At 37.0% G+C, this 19,900-nt stretch overlaps 3 protein-coding genes across 7 annotated transcripts in view; 1 reads left to right on the forward strand and 2 right to left on the reverse strand.

Moving 5' to 3' along the window:
* Window positions 1-578: 578 nt before the first annotated feature.
* Window positions 579-12,057, reverse strand: efhc2 (EF-hand domain (C-terminal) containing 2). Its single transcript, XM_052564948.1, has 15 exons — window positions 11,941-12,057; window positions 10,373-10,561; window positions 10,128-10,278; window positions 9,812-10,035; window positions 9,488-9,739; window positions 8,758-8,865; window positions 8,466-8,604; window positions 7,291-7,456; window positions 5,721-5,863; window positions 5,433-5,629; window positions 5,205-5,338; window positions 4,298-4,492; window positions 2,921-3,013; window positions 2,724-2,826; window positions 579-794 (listed from the first exon to the last, which is right to left on the reverse strand). Exons 1-15 carry the CDS (start codon window positions 11,980-11,982, stop codon window positions 684-686), a joined length of 2,247 nt encoding a protein of 748 aa, XP_052420908.1. The 5' UTR covers window positions 11,983-12,057; the 3' UTR covers window positions 579-683.
* Window positions 12,058-12,541: 484 nt separating this feature from the next.
* On the reverse strand, window positions 12,542-17,750 carry fundc1 (FUN14 domain containing 1). Its single transcript, XM_052564757.1, has 5 exons — window positions 17,622-17,750; window positions 16,878-17,040; window positions 16,670-16,745; window positions 15,941-16,069; window positions 12,542-14,408 (listed from the first exon to the last, which is right to left on the reverse strand). Exons 1-5 carry the CDS (start codon window positions 17,653-17,655, stop codon window positions 14,331-14,333), a joined length of 480 nt encoding a protein of 159 aa, XP_052420717.1. The 5' UTR covers window positions 17,656-17,750; the 3' UTR covers window positions 12,542-14,330.
* Window positions 17,751-18,726: 976 nt separating this feature from the next.
* The window catches only part of kdm6a (lysine (K)-specific demethylase 6A), a 55,836-nt gene continuing 54,662 nt past the window's right edge, over window positions 18,727-19,900 (forward strand). For 3 of the 5 annotated variants that reach the window (XM_052565275.1, XM_052565279.1, XM_052565276.1), the window contains exons 1-2: window positions 18,787-19,217; window positions 19,355-19,418. In XM_052565275.1, coding sequence (XP_052421235.1) covers window positions 19,060-19,217; window positions 19,355-19,418 — 222 coding nt within the window. In that variant the 5' untranslated portion in view covers window positions 18,787-19,059. Of the gene's footprint in view, window positions 19,218-19,354; window positions 19,419-19,900 lie in introns of all 5 variants that reach the window. The other 2 variants (XM_052565277.1, XM_052565278.1) reach the window with 2 other exon arrangements.

The raw sequence follows: 19,900 nt of genomic DNA on the forward strand, positions 1-19,900 counted from the left end.
CTAATATTTTAGTAAGTGTGAAGGCTACTTGATAATACCGGTGTGATGTAATGCACTTCTTTTGTCTTGGCCAGGAACTGAGGCCTTGATCACAAAAGCTCTGATTACAGACACGCTCAACCTGTCTTTTTATATACAGCATCAGCATTTTTCAGTTGCATAATGTTCCAGATCAGCGCGTGAACAGCCAATGCAGGTTATAAAATGATGATGCTGAACCTTTCCTTTTTACCATGGGAAAAAATGCTCATTCCCTTTAACTTAATCATGATAAGACCTTTGGGAAATCTGAGTTTGGGTACTTTATAGCAGGCACTGCAGTTATTTTCTCTTATATGCCTTTGGCATGTTGCTGTATTATATTGACAGCTTTATCCACATAATCATGGCACATGCGCATGTCTGTCTGCCTGTATAAGAAATATGGTTTGATTTAGCGGCTCATATTTTTAACTGCTCCACTCTTAGTCCCAAGGCACATAAGGCACTTCCAAACAGCTCTCTCATTCCAGCATGTTTTTGATTTTATGTCGAATAAAAAATACACATAAACGGTATTATGACATTCATGAAGCACAGCAGAAACAACGATGTGCAACAATGTGAATTTAATCAGCGCAATACACAAAGTCGAGCAGATTTCTTGACTTTCTCATGTTATTGAGGGTCCCATCAGGCTGTTCTCAGCTGTCATTAATGTTTGTGGCGCTGCCAAAGACGTCCTCCAGAAAGAGCGAGTAGTTGATGGTTTTAACTGCAGGGTCTGCAGCGTCTCCTCTCCAGTCTGCGTCAAACTGAAAACAACAGCACGACAGGGTTTGAGAAACAGTTCACAGAGGTTCCTGGAGCACATATGTTTAACTGGCACTCTCATTTCATGTCTCTGTAAATTAAGCTGAAGCGAGACAAAGATTTATCAGGCCGGATTGACTTTAGCACATGGTAAATGTCTTGTACTTGCTATTTAAAAATGTATAACAAATGTTTAACGACTTTGCGTGGTTCAGTAAATCAGACACATAATCATCTTTTTAAAAGAATTGCTACAGATAAGAATTTTTATTGCTCAATATGTTAAGGTGACCAGATTTCTCAAATGAAACTGGGAACATATTTAGTTCAACAGTCTATATATCACTAAAATATCCGATATTATTATCTATGAATTCAAAAAGGGGGACAGTTTTGTGTGATTTGAACATGGCCAATGTAGAACTGCGATGAGTTATTGTATATCATACTCTGACATACTACTATAAATTAGTGTGATCATCTACACACACTTATGAACTGTAAAAAAAACGAGTAAAGGTCCTTGCTCACTGAGTCTGAGATTTTTGGTGTGCGTTTTTTTGTACTTATCGTCCAAACCTTGCACACAGTCAGATGTGTCAAAACACCTCTTAAAATGCTTGCTATGGACATGAAAAACGCAGAAAATCGAACTCGATCCAAATTTTTTATGACAGACGAACGTTTCTGAGGCAGTGTGTAAACCTAATTGACACATCGTGAGGCTGTATTTATTTTTGTAACGTATGCAAGGACCGTAACGTTTCCTCAAACTAATGTTTGTCAAAAAAGATAACTAAACCTAAAATGATTAAAAATGTTTTGTTAATTAAACAGACACACACAAAAAAAATTAGACTGAAGTACAAAAATACTAAAATGTAAACAAAAAGAAATTTAAGATAAATAGGAATATATATATATATATATATATATATATATATATATATATATATAATTTAAATTACATTTAAATATTTGAATTGAATTTAAAATGGCAAAGACACAACACAATTACTAAAATTATAAATAAAACTGAAAATACAAAGCTGAAGCTAATTCTAAATTTGAATAAATACTATAATATAAAGAAATCTAATATAACAATGGATATCAATGCATATTGGCTACCAAAGGGAAAAAAATGTCCCTTGAAATCCAAGGCATCTGGTTATCCTGTCACATGTAATATTTAGCAAATATACATAGTTTTTATGCACAGAGCTTCATGTGGTTTTTATGAAACATGGCTGTAGTCACTAGACTAGACAAATTAAACAGACCGATCGATCCTTTCAGATTCAGTGTGGTCTTGTGGTCTTATTCTTCTTTCTTACATACTGAGAAGTACTTGATAAATGCAGGGCAATTCACCATTGTAATGGCTGCTAGATGAGGTTCAGTGAGGGCCACGGGAAATGGCTGGAAACTGGCAAATTTAGCGATCAATAAACCGAAATGAGCTATGAGAAACGAGCGAGCAAAGCAAAAAACAGAATCACACAGCCTGGCTTGCTTCTTATAGATCCATCTTGGAATCGCTATGAATGGTCCTCCAAGCCTTGATTACATAGAAAAGATTGCAGTGAGAAACTAATCGACCCGTGGCTCCACCTGCTGGTTTGTTAAGACCCAGCACAACTGGAAGGCGTCGCATCGCGCGAGTCAATAAGCAGATGGTTCTGTTTAGGCTCCAAGGAGACATGCTAAATTACTGCGCTGTAATAAAAGCTCCACTTCAGAGTATTCGTTGAGTGGGTTTTTTCCAAGTTTGATTTACTTGTGATGAGGCTTGGAGGTGCTCAAAGCTTGTGGGGCCCAAAGGTTACCAGGGCCTGCACCCTGACACAAACACTCTCATGTGCATGTGGCCGCTTTAGCAAAAGACAAAGAACGACATCTCAAAATAAATGGACTGCTTTTAAACTCACCTTCACAGTGACATCTGGAAGCACAGCAGGGGCAGGGTTTTCTCTCCAGTTGATACTCGATAGGAAGGCGTGATAGTCAATCTTCTCAGACTCGTCTTGAAACCTGGATGCGAACATGAGAGATGCAGAAAATAAGGATGTGTTGTGGTGAAATGTTTCTTGGATAATAAATGGGAGTTTTGCTCTGCTGACCCTACTTTTCGAGAAGGGCTTGTTGTAGGTCATCAGACAGGGGCAGTCGGAAGGCTTTAAAGATGATCTGTGCCTCTTTAGAAGAGAGGTGTCCCGATCTAGAGCAGCACCATTTGAGTAGACAGAAAGAGGAATGAGTAATTCACGTCAACATATTCCATAATATATATAGAACAATAGTATTTACACCATCTAAAAATGGTTTCAAGTCATTTATTTCTATCTTTTGCTGTCGTGTGTCAGTAGTAAATATCATTTTACGTTTCCAAACATTAATTTTGGTATTATTTGTAATAATCCAATGAGATTTTTGTTAGCACAAAGAGTCTGAAAACAGCAACATTAACATAAATCAACATATGTATAATTTATTTTTTAATTATTATAATTTTTTTTTTATTTCAAAGTATTTCTTTAAATCAGGATTAACAATCTGTAATGCTACAAATGGCCTCACTTTTAAACAATGTAATGCATGCTTCCTGAATAAAAGAATTAATTTCTTTATAAAGTATTGACCCCAAACTTTTGAATGGTACATATTATAAAATACTGTTAATAAAATGTTATCATATTCAATTTTCTTGTGGAGTTCATGACGGACAGCTGCAGGCATTCCTGGTTCATTATTTTCAGAACATCGTAAAATAACGAAACTTTCCACAGGGCCACATAAACAGGACAAGCACGTTGACCTGTCGGCATTCTTCCTCATCTGTTTCTCCTGCCTGCAACATGCCACAGGTCTTCATCTGTTTCCAATGCTTCACTTGAACCGCTGGAACTAATCGCACGCCCTCAATCTAAAGCAGACTGATGGTTATTCTACCTCAGCGTGATTGTTAGTGGTCCACATCAGTGCCTGCGTGACTCTTAATAGCTGAGAACAACGGGGACTGATTTCGTGGTTCTGTATGAATGCATGTTTATATCAATGTTGATTTGTTATTATATTCATTTGGTCATGTGCATATACTGCAACAGGGTGCTTACAAGCAACAGACTGAATGGACAGGAGGAAATATATATTGGGACAAAGTTAACATTAATTTATTCAGTGGGGTTCAAATATCTAAGACCAAAAAAATAATAATATTGTTTTCCAAATGTAATTAAAATCTGGAAACATGTAAACCAAAACAATATTATAAAGTAAAATGTATAGTAAAAAGTAGTAAAATGTTTGATATTATTCTGGTTCTGAGGAACTGAATGCACAAAGTATGCCATTTTGAAACTAAACATAAGCAGCAAATTCTAAATGTGAAATTTGTAACACTACTCACAAATAAATCATACAAATAAATATTTGAAGTGCACAACTAATTAAATACAAGAAAATCTACTTTCAAAAGTTAGATTTGAGTTAGGTTGAGGGCTACCTGTCCCGGTCCTCGTGTGTGAAGGCTCGAATCATATCTGTGAAGTTCTCAAAGTTTTTCTTCTTTAGCTGATCCTGAGCCACAGCAAGCACGAGGTTCAAGTCCACCTCTGATTGTTCCCGCGATGAATAATTGCGACCCAGCGTTATGATCTCGTGTTCAGACAACCGAACGTCCATTTCAGCCAACAGAGTCCTGTGAAGAACACAGCCATTACAGAATGCTTGAGCACTGTCAAACTAAACAGTGTAGTGGGTACGCATATTTTGAAGCTTAGCAGCTGGTCTTTGGTTGGTCATGAGCTGGTTTAAGCTGGTTATGAGCTGGTCCTGAGCAGGAGCTAGTTGCTTAAGAACAGCACATGACCAAAGTCTCTTTAATACAAGTCATGTCACTCGCTGGCCATCTTTGAAACACCTCTTGGGCATTCAAGTGCAGCTCCTATCTCTTTGAATGGGAAAACTTCAAATTCTCCAATGAGCTTAGGATTACATTTAATATCTGAAATCACCAAAGAAATCTGGCAGATGTTTCATAAATGTTGTCATTTTTGCTCAAATAGCCTTAAAAAAATTCTTATGCTAGATCAGCCATTGCATTTGACAATGTGTTTAATGTCACAACTATGATGTGTTTGTTAGAAATCAGAATTTAATACAGTTTGTTTCTTTTACTGTGTTGTACCCAGACACAGACACCAAAAGAACTCTGAGTTTTGTCCCCAATCAGCCACAACAACTGCGAGAGGACATTTTGCAAGTCAGTTCTATTTCTGTAGTTAATTACACCCACAATAAAATCTCAAATTCAGTGAGCCTGAGCCAAAATTGCACTCAAAATAAATTATATGGCAGGCTATAACAAGGTGTTATGTACCTTTTATTTGTATTTCTGGCTGCCTTCTTACCTAAATGACTCATATGGAATGAAGCCAGTGCTGCTTGGGTCACTCGTGGTGAAGAACTGTTTTACTTTCTTCTGCTCTTCCTCACTGATGGATTTTACCTTGCTAATAATGGTGCCAATATTGGCCTTGGGGAACTAAGTAATTGAGAAACATACGTGAAGGGATTTTAATGAAGTTTCTGTGTAAAACAAATTGAATAAATTGAGACTTTGTAGATTTTTGTGTTACCTCCTCTGCATGCTGCTCCATGTAACTGAATGTAAATTCATCAGCATCCAGCAGCTGGAAGGGCTGATTGTTCAGATCCAGCCGAGCTCCCACATACAAATCCTGAGCTGTGAAATACTCAGACATCTCACTCTTAAACAGCTCCTGTCCTGGCTTCTTTACCCGACCTCTCTTTAAAAACTTACCCCCAATCACACCTTAAACACAAGAACAATGGAACAACATTAGGTATAATCTTAATCTTATGTTTTTATCTGATCTGAATGTAAAGGAACAGGAGGACAGTACCTGAGTTTCTCTGAGGAGGTTCAAAGACCGCTATGGTATCATCGCTGAGGTAGACATATATGATAAAAACACGTTCTTTGTCCACAGGACTGTCTGTAAGCATTTTCGCCACAAATCTCAACACATTGCTTACCAGACCTTGCCTAAAGTTGAGGAAAAATAATGTCATTTATAATCTGGCTGAGAAATGTTTTGTTACAGGAATGAATAGAATAAAAGTTTTATCATTGATTTGACATTTTAAAATCAAACTAATCATGTAGATGTTTTTGCCTACACTTTGAAATGTGTTTGAGCTTAATATTTATTCTCATTGTAAAAAGTATTTATGTATACTATACCATTGGTACACTGAATAAAACATCCAAACATATAGAGTTTGATGATTTTATTTTTAAAATGGTTATTTTGAAGAGATAGTTAAAAAAATCTATCATTACTTACTCTCAAGATGTTCCCATCATGTATGACTTTATTTCTTCTTCAGAATAAAAATTTGTGCACCAAATCAGCATAATAGAATGATTTATATTAAACAAATAACTTGTCCTTTTAGACTCTATTTATTATGCAATTAACAAAAGTCAAAAAGGCTTCTAACACTTGCTTGCTCTATTCTTTTTCTATTCTATCTGTTTTCTGTTTTCTTATATATGTATATATATATATAAACTTGCTATGTTTACTGCGTTAAGCTGACTAAGACTTATTATAGCACTTGTATATCATTGCTCTTTTGTTGATTTTAATTGCTTTCATTGTTCTAATTTGTAAGTAGCATTGGATAAAAGTGTCTGCTAAATGACTAAAAGTAAATGTAAATTTCTGAAGGATCATGTGACACTGTGGAAAAGTAATGGCTGCTGAAAATTAAGACTTGACACAGCCTCCTAGACTGAACAGACCAAACTGCATGTGACACACTTGTGCCAAGTTTTCTTGTATTCTCACTATACTAATGGACTCCCTGACTTTGCTAGAAAGTTTGAAGACCTGTTCTCTTTCCAGCTTACAGTGACTATTCTTAAAATATATAGTTCACCAGGCTGACAAGATCAGGATGGGTCTTGATTCCTGTCACTTAGCTGCTTTGAGGTTATTAGTATTTATAAAAGAGCCCTTCACTTTGAAGAGCATTCTTTTTCCCTTCAAACTCTAAGCCTGCCAATGTCTGACATTGTATTGTCCAAAGCAAATTGAGCGAGACAGTTATTTCCAGCGTGATACTGGTTCTTGGGATTATATTTGGAAGCAAAACACTGCAAAAACAATGTATAATAATAAACTGACTTGAAAAAGTGTTTTACATCGGAAGTATGGTGAGATTGCGGTTGAGCTTCTGATTATTTATAAAGGGCATGTGTTCATCCATGTGCTTTATTGCAAAAAGCTGCACTAAACTGATGAAGGATGACTTTAGTAGGACAGACAAGGGTCTAATGTCTTCTAGCAAAATGATCAGAAAGCCAGTTAGAGCCTGACATGTTGTTTTGATCTAATATTAATCATTTTAAATGGAAGGCAACCATATACTCTAGATGTCCTAAGGGAGATTAGCTCCACTGGTTACCTGTCTTTTTCCATAAGCTTCTTGAAATCCTTCTGTGGAGGTTTAGGCAACAAGCCCTGACAGGAGCACAGCGAATCTTCCTCAGATCCAAATCCAGTGTAGGGTGGCACCTGTCTGGCTGCTTTAGGAGGGAGCGAGGCCTGGTATGAGACAGGTGTGAAGTCCTCTGTGAAGCCACACAGGAAGAAAACCTCAAACACACAAATATTTAAGCAGACATATGCATGGAAAACCGGAAGTGACGCCAGACTGGTTGCGTTTACTCATATGAATTCAATCAGCAACCTCTTAACCTCTGAGAAACGGACAAGTGCTTCATCAGAGCATGTGTCACCTCGACTCCGTTAGACTCATGTGTAACTAATGCTATGATCTGTTCGGCCAGCATAACGCCGCAGCAGACAGATGCACGTGCACCCGTATTGTGTTACCACTGGCATGGAGCTCGTGTGCCTCTCATGTCCGGGCTTTTGAAGATAAAGAGGCCAAGCTGGTCATTGCTCATATCTGCTGTCCAAAAACTGAGTCACCTTGAGGTGTCAATCAGTTCTGCTCCTTTAGTCTTCTGTTGTTCAATGCGTGTTATTCCAACAGTTATTCACAGAGATGAAAGCACACTAGGGAGCATTAGGCTCTCATAGAGATGTGGGATTTACGACAGGAAGACTTTGATAATAATGAACAGCTTGTCAGACCACACAGATGCGATGTGTACAGAGAATGAGGGGTTGGGGTATGTACATTTTCTTTTCAGTTTACTACAAAAAGCAGTCGAGCATACAATTGCAAATGCTGTAGAGAGTTTGTCTGGAGCAATCAAAATAAACATGAGTTCACGACATAGTTCTAAAGTCACAGGTGAAACTCAATACTGACATCATGTGGCCATTAAGAGCGGGGCCAAACCCCTCCCTCCAATTTTTTATAAATAAATAAAATAATCTGTTCTCCTGTTCTATTTTATACTATAAAAATAATAATAATTTAAAAATAGTAAAAAATAATAATAAAAACTTTCTCTCTTTTACTCTCTTTTGCCTGGAATCAAATTGTTTTCATTTATACAACGCTATTTAACCACAAATCACGAATTAGGACATATTAATCAAATATAATGTTATCTCCTTTAAAAGCATAAATACTACTGCCTCCCTTTGAGGCACGATGTAACTCACCAATACCATATTTAGACCGATAATACTCTTTAGTGAAGTTGTCGCAGTCACAAATTAACATCCTACGACCCCACACATTAATGACGCCTCCAATGGTCAGGTCACAGTCTTTGTAGAATTCTTCTTCTACTGCTCCAGTCTGTAAAATGTTTAGGAGACATTGACATACTCGTCCATTCAAATTTAAACAGCTGGCTACTGAACTGATTAAAAAATGTATTTATAGAAATGAACAATTGTTATGAAATTCCTAAGGGCGTTGATAATGGACCAATGTTTAGTCTGTACTAACCTTGAGGCTATCCAAAATGTAGCGCCCTCCTTGTCCGACCGGTCCGAATACATTGAGGACTGTGCGGTCTGTTATTTCTCCAGGCTGGCGTTTGGGAATAGGAGCATGCTGTTTGACACAATCAAGAGGAAAATAATTGACATATTGCAGAACCTGAAGGACAAGTGAAATTTGCCAATGGGTTCATTATTAATTTTTCACTGGGGGACTCCTGCAAAACCTTTTTAGATTACATTTAGTGAGAGGCAACAGAATGTGTGACAAGACTACATGAGAACAGAAAAAAAACCTTCTTGCTTCATTATGAATTTAGACTGCAAAACAAGCAGAGAGGAAACTGAAAAGTGCTTTGGGAAGTTGGATATTCTTTCAGCCCTGTCAGTCTGGATAAAAGCTTGGCATGGAGGATGGAGAAATGTGTCCAAGCAAAAGAGTAGAGAGGAACTGATAACCACTGAACTGGATTGAACAGTGACCATTTAATTTCATGTTTCTCAAAGACATTCATTGAAGTCATCACCTCTGCATTTATTTGATCAAAATACAGTAAAAACAGTAATATTGTGAAATATCATAACAATATAAAATAACGATTTAATATTTGAATAACTTTTTAAATGTGAGAGCAAAGCTGAAGAAACATTTCTTCTTATTATCAAGATATTTTAATAAATTATGGATGTGTAATATTTTTTTTATTTATTTTTTTGCAGTGCTGTCTTTTACAGACCTTGGGAAGCTTTCCCCTGTGCAGAAATTTAGGGACAGCATCTCGACCAGAGTTTGGAAGGACAACTTCGTAAATTTCCATTGTGTCATCTGCCAGGAAGTAATGCAAGATCAGCTCTCTGGGGTCTCCAAACATCCTCTCAGTATCATCCCAGTAGCAGTAGAAGCGCAAGACTTTGCGGTCATGTTCCAAAAACTGCTTCAGGGTATCTATTCTTTCATACGGCCGCAGTGGCTTCATGTTCTCCTCCATCTGTGAGAGGGAAAGAAACAGTATAACATTGAAGTATTGATATTGCTATATAGATACACAATGCTTTCTTACCTCTTGTCGATGTGTGGAATAGGGATCTGCTGGCGTGGAAGCAGGGGGGATTAGGCGCACCCCCATTTTTATCAAGAAGTTGCGTGTGAAGGGGTCACAGTCCGTAATCATAAAGGTTCTGTTATAGAACACTATTTCCTGATTGATGTTAAAATGGTGCACATTGTAGAAGCAATCATCTTTAGGAGCTGGGAGAGGAATGCGGTGCCTCCGAATCAGGGTTCCTACATTGAAGGAGAACAGATGGATTTAAACAGGATGTTTTTACTGGTTTGTCGTTAATCAGGATGCTATACATTTGATTCTGATGGTTCACCCTGTGGGATCCCACTGTTTTTGAGCTCTGGCTCCACTACTTGTATGGTGTCATCCTCCAGATAGAAGTAAATCTTGCACTTTCTAACTCTATATTTTTCTTCCCTCCTCTGAGGTACAGCTTCTTGGAAATAAGCTTCAAAACACAGGACCTTTGGGTAGGAAAATAGCATGAAAAATTAGGATAATTTGCACAGCATTATAGGTAAAATGGCTATATTATGTTTCCTCATAATAAGGACAAACCTGTTTGTCAAAAGCAACCCATGCAGGAGCATTGCTGCCCTCTCCCTTTGGAAAAAGTGAATACTTGGGTCTTGTGCCCTGCCCCAGGAGAAGTTCTCCTCCAATGCCTGGCTTCTCTGACCCAACCATCATGGCTACTCCATTTGAATAATCAAAATGCTGAGATTTGTGAAATTTGTCTTTTCCAAGCTGGAAAATAATGAAGAGAAAATAAAATGACACTCTAAAGTGTTTTCATAATTTTATGACAGAATCTTTGTTTCTATCAATTTAACTTCATTTTATGTGTTTTTTGGGGGGGGGGGTTTCTTTGTCAGTAATTAATGGTTAAAAACATAGAATGAACTTCACTGCAGGTTGTGAAATTAGCAATAAAATAATTTCAACGTTTTACATTTACATTTATTCATTTAGCAGACGCTTTTATCCAAAGCGACTTACAAATGAGGACAGTGGAAGCAATCAAAAACAACAAAAAGAGTAATGATATATAAGTGCTATACAGTAAGTTTCAGTGAGGTTAACACAGTACACGTAGCATGGGCTTTTAAATAATATAATAAATAAAAGGAAAACGGATAGAATAGAAAAAGAATAGAGCAAGCTAATGTTAGAGGTTATATATGTATATTCACACACACACACACACACACACACACAATTGCACAATAAATGAAAATAAAATAGAATACAAAAAGATTAGAAAGGCAGTTAGAATTAGAATAGTGAGTGCTAAAGTTAGAGGGTCAAATAAAGATGGAAGAAATGGGTTTTAAGACGATTCTTGAAGATGGCGGAGGACTCAGCTGCTCGGATTGAGTTGGGAAGGTCATTCCACCAGGAGGGAACATTTAATTTAAAAGTCCGTAAAAGTGACTTTGTGCTTCTTTGGGATGGTACAATCAAGCGAAGTCCACTTGCAGAACACAAGCTTCTAGAGGGCACATAAGTCTGAAATAACAAATTTAGGTAAATGGGTGCAGAGCCAGTGGTAGTTTTGTAGGCAAACATCAATGCCTTGAATTTTATGCGAGCAGCTATTGGAAACTAGTCCGAATTGATAAACAGAGGTGTGACGTGTATTCTTTTTGGCTCATTAAAAATTAATCTTGCTGCCGCGTTCTGGATTAATTGTAAAGATTTGATAGGACTGGTTGGAAGACCTGCCAATAGGGCATTGCGCTGTCCATTCTGGACAGAACAAGAGCTTGAACAAGGAGTTGTGCAGTATGTTCCGGAAGAAAGGGCCTGATCTTCTTGATGTTGAATAAAGCAAATCTGCAGGACCGGACAGTTTTAGCAATGAATGTGCTCTGAGAAAGTCAGCTGTTTTAGGCAGCAATGATTACATAAATGAACTCGCTAAATAACTAAATAGAATAGTAACGTTTGATACTACAAACACACACACACACACACACACACACTTTCAATATTTTCAGTTTTATAAGTAAATATTAGCGAACCGCTCTATAGCTAGCAATACTTAATCAGCCTTTATTCACATAAAGTTGTTTTCCCTCAACAAAGACAGAACATTTCTAAAGATCATTTTTGTTATCACTTACATTTCTTTTGACTGAATTTCCAGGTAACATTGGTAAGGCCATTATTGGTAGCAAGTAATGTCGGTTTTCTCAGAGCAGGACGAGCCCAGACTGATGAAAACTGGTCGCCAAGATAACAACTTGTTTGCAAACAGTATTGCTAGGCAACGAAACCCAGATCACGTGACAATACATTCATCGGTCTTCAGTTCAAATATGATTTCGCTTGAAAGACGTAAATCATATTTCAGGTTTATCGAAGTCCTTGCTTAGGCCAGTTTTATCATCTCTCTGTGTTCCATAACCCGTAACATGCACTGACAGACAGACTGATAGATGGATTGTACAGTGAGAAATAAATAATTTTGAGATTATATAAATTACTTATGAACATACTCCTGGACCTAATTTACATTTGAATCTTTTCAACCAAGTTATTGTTACCTTAAACTGCATAATCTATTAAGATTAACCGGCTGGCCAAATTCTTATGAAAGCCCTTAACTTATAATATACACAGGTGCTGACCATATAATTAGAGTATCATCAAAAAGTTGATTTCACTAATTCCATTCAAAAAGTGAAACTTGTATATTATATTCATTAATTTCACACAGACTGATATATTTCAAATGATTATTTCTTTTAATTTGGATGTTTATAACAGACAAAATCAGTATTTCAGAAAATTTGAATATTGTGAAAAGGTTCAATATTGAAGACACCTGGTGCCACACTCTAATCAGCTAATTAACTCAAAACACCTGCAAAGCCTTTAAATGGTCTCTCAGTCTAGTTCTATAGGCTACCCACTCATGGGGAAGACTGCTGACTTAAAGTTGTCCAAAAGACGACCATTGACACCTTGCACAAAGAGGGCAAGACACAAAAGGTCATTGCAAAAGAGGCTGGCTGTTCACAGAGCTCTGTGTCCAAGCACATTAGTATAGAGGCAAAGGGAAGGAAAAGATGTGGGAGAAAAAATGTGTACAAGCAGTAGGGATAAGCGGACCCTGGAAAGGATTGTGAAACAAACCCCATTAAAAAATGTGGGGGAGATTCACAAAGAGTGGACTGCAGCTGGAGTCAGGGCTTCAAGAAACACTACGCACAGACGTATGCAAGACATGGGTTTCAGCTGTTGCATTCCTTGTGTCAAGCCACTCTTGAACAACAGACAGCGTCAGAAGCATCTCACTTCAAAAAGGACTGGACTGCTGCTGAGTGTTCCAAATTTATGTTCTCTGATTAAAGTACATTTTGCGTTTCCTTTCGATTTCAGAGTCCCAGAGTCTGAAGGAAGAGATGAGAGGCACACAATCCAAGTTGCTTGAGGTCCAGTGTAAAGTTTCCACAGTCAGTGATGGTTTGCGGTGCCATGTCATTTGCTGGTGTTAGTCCACTGTGTTTCCTGAGGTCCAAGGTCAACAAAGCCTTATAGCAGGAAGTTTATGGAGATGCAGATTTCATTTTCCAACAGGCCTTGGCACCTGCACACAGTGCCACAGCTTCCAGTACCTGGTTTAAGGACCATGGTATCCCTGTTCTTAATTGGCTAGCAAACTCGCCTGACCTTAACCTCATAGAAAATATATGGGGTATTGTGAAGAGGAAGATGCCAGACCCAACAATGCAGAAGAGCTGAAGGCCGCTATCAGAGCAACCTGGATAACATGTATACATGTGTGTATATATCTTTACAGGCAGTAAAAAAAAAAAAAAAAAAAAAAAAAATATATATATATATATATAAAAATATATATATATATATTACTGCATGTAAAGAAGTCCATGCTTTTGTCTACCACGAATTATCTAAAGTTGTTTTTTTAAACCTTAGTTAAGGTTTTATTTTTTCCCCCTTGTAAAAATCAAAACAACATGAATAAACCATAAACAACCAGAAAGACATACTTTTTTTATTTTCCACAAACATGTTATTGGTGGTTGATTCTGTATATTTAAAAAAAAAAGAAAACACAAAGAAAGTAAAACACTCAAAAAAACAATACATGCTTCTGGACAAGTAAATATCACGGAAATTATCCAACTAACTCTAATAATGTATTGTCAAAAACACAGCACAGTAAGAAACACTTTAGTTGTATAACAAACCTCATGTTGATGTCTTACTAAGAGTATGCAAAATAAAATAAAAAAATAACAAAACCACACCTACAATTTTCTTTAAAGTTATTGGCACAATATATCTCTTCATCAGGATGATTAAGCTATGTACAGTTAATCAGCATTGTAGAGGAATATATTTAGAACAACAGTTCAGCAAATGTCCATTGCACTGCTTCAGACAATACATCAAGTTCCAGTGTTGGTTGTATTGCTGTGACACCGACATAAGGGAAAATATTAATGTGCAAACTACTTGGTAATACAGTAGATCCATGTTTCATTTAGGATGCAAGTCCCAGCAGAAATCCTCCAACAAATCCACCTGAGATAACAATATTCCTCTTCACAAATTCTGTCGACTGGAAGAAAAAGACACCATTTACATTTACATTTAGAATGTAGGATAAGTAACAGTCAGGGGTGGTAAAAGTACTCCAAAGTTATACTCAAGTAAAAGTAGATGTATCTAAATAAAAAATGACTCCAGTAAAAGTAGAAAGTCCTCCATTCAAACATCACTCGAGTAAAAGTACAAAAGTATCCGATTTAAAATATACTTAAGTACCGGAAGTAAAAAGTAAATATTCAAATTAACTGTAAATATCAATAATTAAGCAGATCAGTTGTTTTGGGAGTGATATGCAGTGTTTTAATTGAACAAATGATGAGATTAGATACTTTAGAATTTTTTAGATTTACAATCAAAAGAGACAATTAAGAACCTTATCGCAGATTGAACTTTCAATAGACATGTTACATAACATCATAGCTGCATCAAACAGAAGATGTGCAAGATACAAGGTAAGACTGTTTCAGAAGAACAATGAGGAAGAACCAACTCTTTAAAGAGTTAGTTCTCCCAAAAATGAAAATTCTGTCATTCGCATTTTAGGTGCTAAATATCACGTTATTGGTATTGTCGCTTCGACCTGCGGACATGAAAAACAACCACAACTTAGTGTTGCCACATCCGTGGTTGTTTTTCATGTCCACCGGTCGAAAAAACCCCAATCCCAATAACTTGATATTTCGCGCCTAAAATGTGACTTTTACCAAGGCAACCCTTCCAATAAACGTATATTTTAACCTCGGGAACCAATTTTTATCGGTGAACCTCTTGGAATTGCGTTTTTGGGCTAGTTTTTGACTAGTTTTGAGAAGAAACTGGTCAGGATTTGTTGTGAAAACCTGGCAACCCTGATCTGAACGCATGTGCTGGAAATATATACTACTAATTACAGGAGCGTTACTGATGAGATGAGCATGAAAATCGCATTCGACACAGCCCTTACTGAAATTTCATTCACCCGTGGCAGGCTAAGAAGACATTTCAGCCAATAAGAATCTCCCTTGACTTCAGTGAATTTAAACATATCTTTGAGATATGGCCATGGGTGATCCCTGTCGGGAATCTCGGGATCATTGCGGGCAGCAAGAGCTGCACTATCACCTATTTTAGCGGTCATCTTCCACCTTGAACTAACTGCTGCGTGAGCGTATGTTGGCAAAGAACTCGCGCATTCTTTTTTTCAAAAGAAAACCAAATTTTTAATTGGTTTGTAAAAATCAGTGTAATAAATACTTGAAGTGGGCATGGGGAAATGTATCAGAGTAAAAAGTAAACTTTGTCTTTAATAAAGTAGTGGAGTAAAAGTGAAAGTAGATGGAAATAAAACATACTCAAGTAAAGTACAGATCTCCAAAAAAAAATACTTAAGTAATGTAGCAAAGTATTTTTACTTCGTTACTTACCACCACTGGAACAGCTTTCTAAAGTTTTACATGCCCACATTAAATAATAATGGAAAAATGCTTTATTGAAATTTGGGAGCTCAAACTAGCTAGCAGATTTGTATACGATGTTATAACGGATGCATGAAAGAATACCCACTTCTTCTATAAAGGAATTGAGCTCAGGGGCTGCTTTGTTTGCCTTTTTCTTCAGATGCTTTTTTGCTTTATTGACATCCTTTTCCACTTTCTTCCAGTCAACCTGCACATAGCCACTGTGGTTGGCAATCTGAAATGAGAAAAATAAGATTTGTTTTCCTCTCTTAACATGACATAGAAGCATAACAAACCCTTAAAGGAGTAGTTCACTTAAAAATGAAAATTTGCTGAAAATCTACTTACCCTCAGGCCATCCAATGAATTTGACAAACAATCACTGGAACAGATTTAAATAATTTTAGCATGACATCACTTGCTTACCAGTAGATTCTCTGCAGTGAATGGGTGCCGTCAGAATGAAAAAGCAATATAATGGATAGAGGCCTTGTATTTTAGCCAGAAGGAACTGTTTGAAGTTAAAAATGAATTTATGATGTATTTGTTTATTACAAATGCACAGATTTTTGTTTAAATTCATAAAATGTTTATGATGAGCCAAAGTTGTGTTTTATTGTTATTATTGTGATGTTTTTATCAGCTGTTTGAACTCTCACTCTGACGGCACCCAACAGCAGAGGATCCACTGGTGAGCAATGATGTAATGCTACATTTCACATCTACATGAAACACATGTACAGTAAATGAATGAATGACCTGAGAGGGAGTAAACATTTGGCACATTTTCATTTTTGAGTATTGGCTACGACATAAGCATTTTAATAATCCGTACTTGTAGCAAAAGAAATCCTCCTCCAACAGCAGTAGCCACAATTTTTCCAACTCTCTGAAAAAGATAACCAGTACACCTGGAGGACAAAGTAATTTTGGATTTATTAGTATGGATTATTTCATACATGAATAGAATACTGACATTGGGGGATCAAATATCAGAGCACATAGGAAATAGCATTGGTTTCTTAATCTGTATTAAGACTAACCATCCTGTCACTCCACCCATCATGATCTGTGAAGCCACAGAGTACTTTTCTGCAATGGGTCCTGTACTGTTCCCAAAAACAAGACTCCACCACTGATGCCTCCTGGCATAATCTGTGATGTTAACCACCTCATATAATTCATCTTCACTCTCTGCATCTACATCTGAAAACAAAAGGAACTGTTATACAATAAGTAAGTTAATTGTATTTCTACACCGTCCAAAATCACAGCATGGACGCAAGTGAAAATACACCCTTATATAATTTATTTGGTTGTTTTGCATGGGTAAACAATTGGCATACATATTATTCGAATATTTCCACCCAAGAACCAACTGTAGGTCCAAAACCTGTTTTACATTATTTAATATTTTAGATGAACCCCTTTATGATCTGATTTAAAAACAAAGAAAGTTAAGAAACAGCACGAACCTTACACTGATAATGTCACCAACCATCGCACCTTACCCTGAAATATCATACCTGAGAACAAGGCACTATTTTTAATGTATTCAGCGACATGCAGTTACTAAGACATGATTGAGAATTAAAACCGTATGAGTGGATTTTCAGAGAGATTTATCCAAATGATATCTGTACAGTCTACATAATAATAATCGATCACTTGCAGCTCTACTATATTGCAAACTCTTGGAATCTCGTTGCATATAAGCTATAGAGATAAATAAACAGGTTGTCAATCATTAAAGGCTCTTCAAATGTTTAGTTGGACAATTTATTTACCTTCACTACGATCCGCCATTTTATGAGGCTCCATTCACACAGTGCTCCAAGCCGCTGCAGCGCTACGCACAATCCTGCGTAATTTACGTGCGATCACTGTCCACGGACCGCTACGGTCGCTTATATGCGTTATTCACAAAATACTCTGCTAATTATTTCGAGTGTACTTTTACATTTTAATATATGGTTTACTTACAGTATCAGAGATCTTTTAAACCTACTGTCTGAAGCTGGCTTAATTTAAGAAACACTGTATTATTTTTATAATAATAACACTCAAGCAAGGGAGTAAAAATAAGATAAATAATTAGTTCTTTCTTTTCTTTTTTTACTTTCTTGCTTAGTATATTGAAGGATGTTGAAATATATCTTAATAACTCTAAAGAGAATAGTGAAAGAAAGAAAGAAAGAAAGAAAGAAAGAAAGAAAGAAAGAAAGAAAGAAAGAAAGAAAGAAAGAAAGAAAAGATAGGATAATATAAAATAGGGTAGAGCATGATAGGATAGGATGATTTTTTTTATGTGATATGATAGAATAGTAGGATATTTATTATCTGAAATTTAGGAATAACATCATTGGACAAATACTAAACTGATAACTAACAATAAAATAAAATAAAATACAGTACGGAACTCACTAATATATTCACTAACATACAATAATAAACAATTACAGAACCCTAATAGGAATTGTATGTACATTAGAAAGAAAGAAAGAAAGAAAGAAGAAAGAAAGAAAGAAAGAAAGAAAGAAAGAAAGAAAGAAAGAAAGAAAGAAAGAAAGAAAGAAAGAAAAGAGAAATAATGTAACCAAATATTCCACATTTGGCACATAATCTGGAGTAAAGAAAATCATACTAGCTCATGTAACAAACTGCCTAATAACTGTAGAATTCAGGCACCGTTTTCCTCACATCCTCAAAACCCTGAGTTCTCAAACAGACAGATGCTTGAGCCAATAATGCGTTTTATGTTGGTGTTACGTAATCATAATAAATCCAGGTGAGCCAATGGCAACAGGCGAAGATGCGGCGTAAAGTTGAGGGGTTTGTTATTTACCCTCCCCCTTGAAAGTTTATACGAAAAAAGGGATCCCGAGACAAGGCCGATCACGTGGTCTCCACCGAGAGCAGCCATTGGCCAGAACCTCAGAGGAGGCGGTCCGACGGCGGCGGCGTGGGCTCGCTTGAGTGACACAATTATAACAAGTTTGAGCTGGCGACTAGGGGGAAGTTTGAGATATTACTAAATAACAATTTGCCGTTAAATCCCGCATTGCTCGTTCTGCATGCATTTTGGTGTACCTGCGACTCGTTCATGTCGAGGACAATGTGAAAAAGGGGGAAATTATTTTCCGTCTATTCTTTTTTTGCGTTCAGATCTACGCAAAAAGGTGCTCGGCTTGCGGTGCGTAAATATTTTCGCTGGTGTTTTTGTCTATGAAATCGTGCGGAGTGTCAGTGGCCGCTGTAGCTAGCGCTGCTGCTGCTGCTGGTGATGAGGAAAAGAAAATGGCGGCGGGAAAAGCGAGTGAAACCGAGGAGGACTTTCCGAAGCTTACGCCGCAAGAGAAGGAGCGCTTAGCCAGCGTGGACAGGTCAGTTAAAGCCCCTTTACCTGCACCGAGAACCCTCCGTGCATTTTTACGAGCCTTCCCCACATGTTAAAGCGGTGCAAATGAACGCGGTGCAGGTAAAGTAACACGGAACCGCCTGTGTTGTCTTCTGTTTGCAGCACACTGTTTGGATTTCAGAGGCTTCATGAAGATGGCGCCAGAACGAAGGCCTTGCTGTTAAAGGTATGAGTATATGACACTGATGGAGGTCTGGAGACAGATAGACACATAACTGCAAATCATATAACATGCGTGATACAACATAGTATGCAATGACACTCAAGTAGGTCTGTGTAGACATAAATATATACTTTATTAATCAGCTGCAATACAGTCAGTATAATGCACAGAAACAACTATTGCATTGTACAGAATAATGTAGTGTGCGTGACACTTTTATAATGCTGTAAACAGATGCATACTTTCTATAAAATGCAAAAAGACGCACAGTATTAAATTCAGATTGTACTATACTTCAAATGATATATTAAAAGTTGCATATAGTCCGTCCAACTTCATCCGCATACACAAATCACTCACGTAAAGCAATAAATAGGTCATCTGAGTGATTGTTTATCGTTGTATATTTAAACTTATATTGTCACCCAGCTCTAATCTGCTAAATACGACTGCACGGATATATTAGTTAAATCTTCATGATTTTA

The sequence above is a fragment of the Carassius gibelio genome, chromosome B9 (assembly GCF_023724105.1).
Source record: "Carassius gibelio isolate Cgi1373 ecotype wild population from Czech Republic chromosome B9, carGib1.2-hapl.c, whole genome shotgun sequence".
Taxonomy (NCBI): Eukaryota; Metazoa; Chordata; class Actinopteri; order Cypriniformes; family Cyprinidae; genus Carassius; species Carassius gibelio.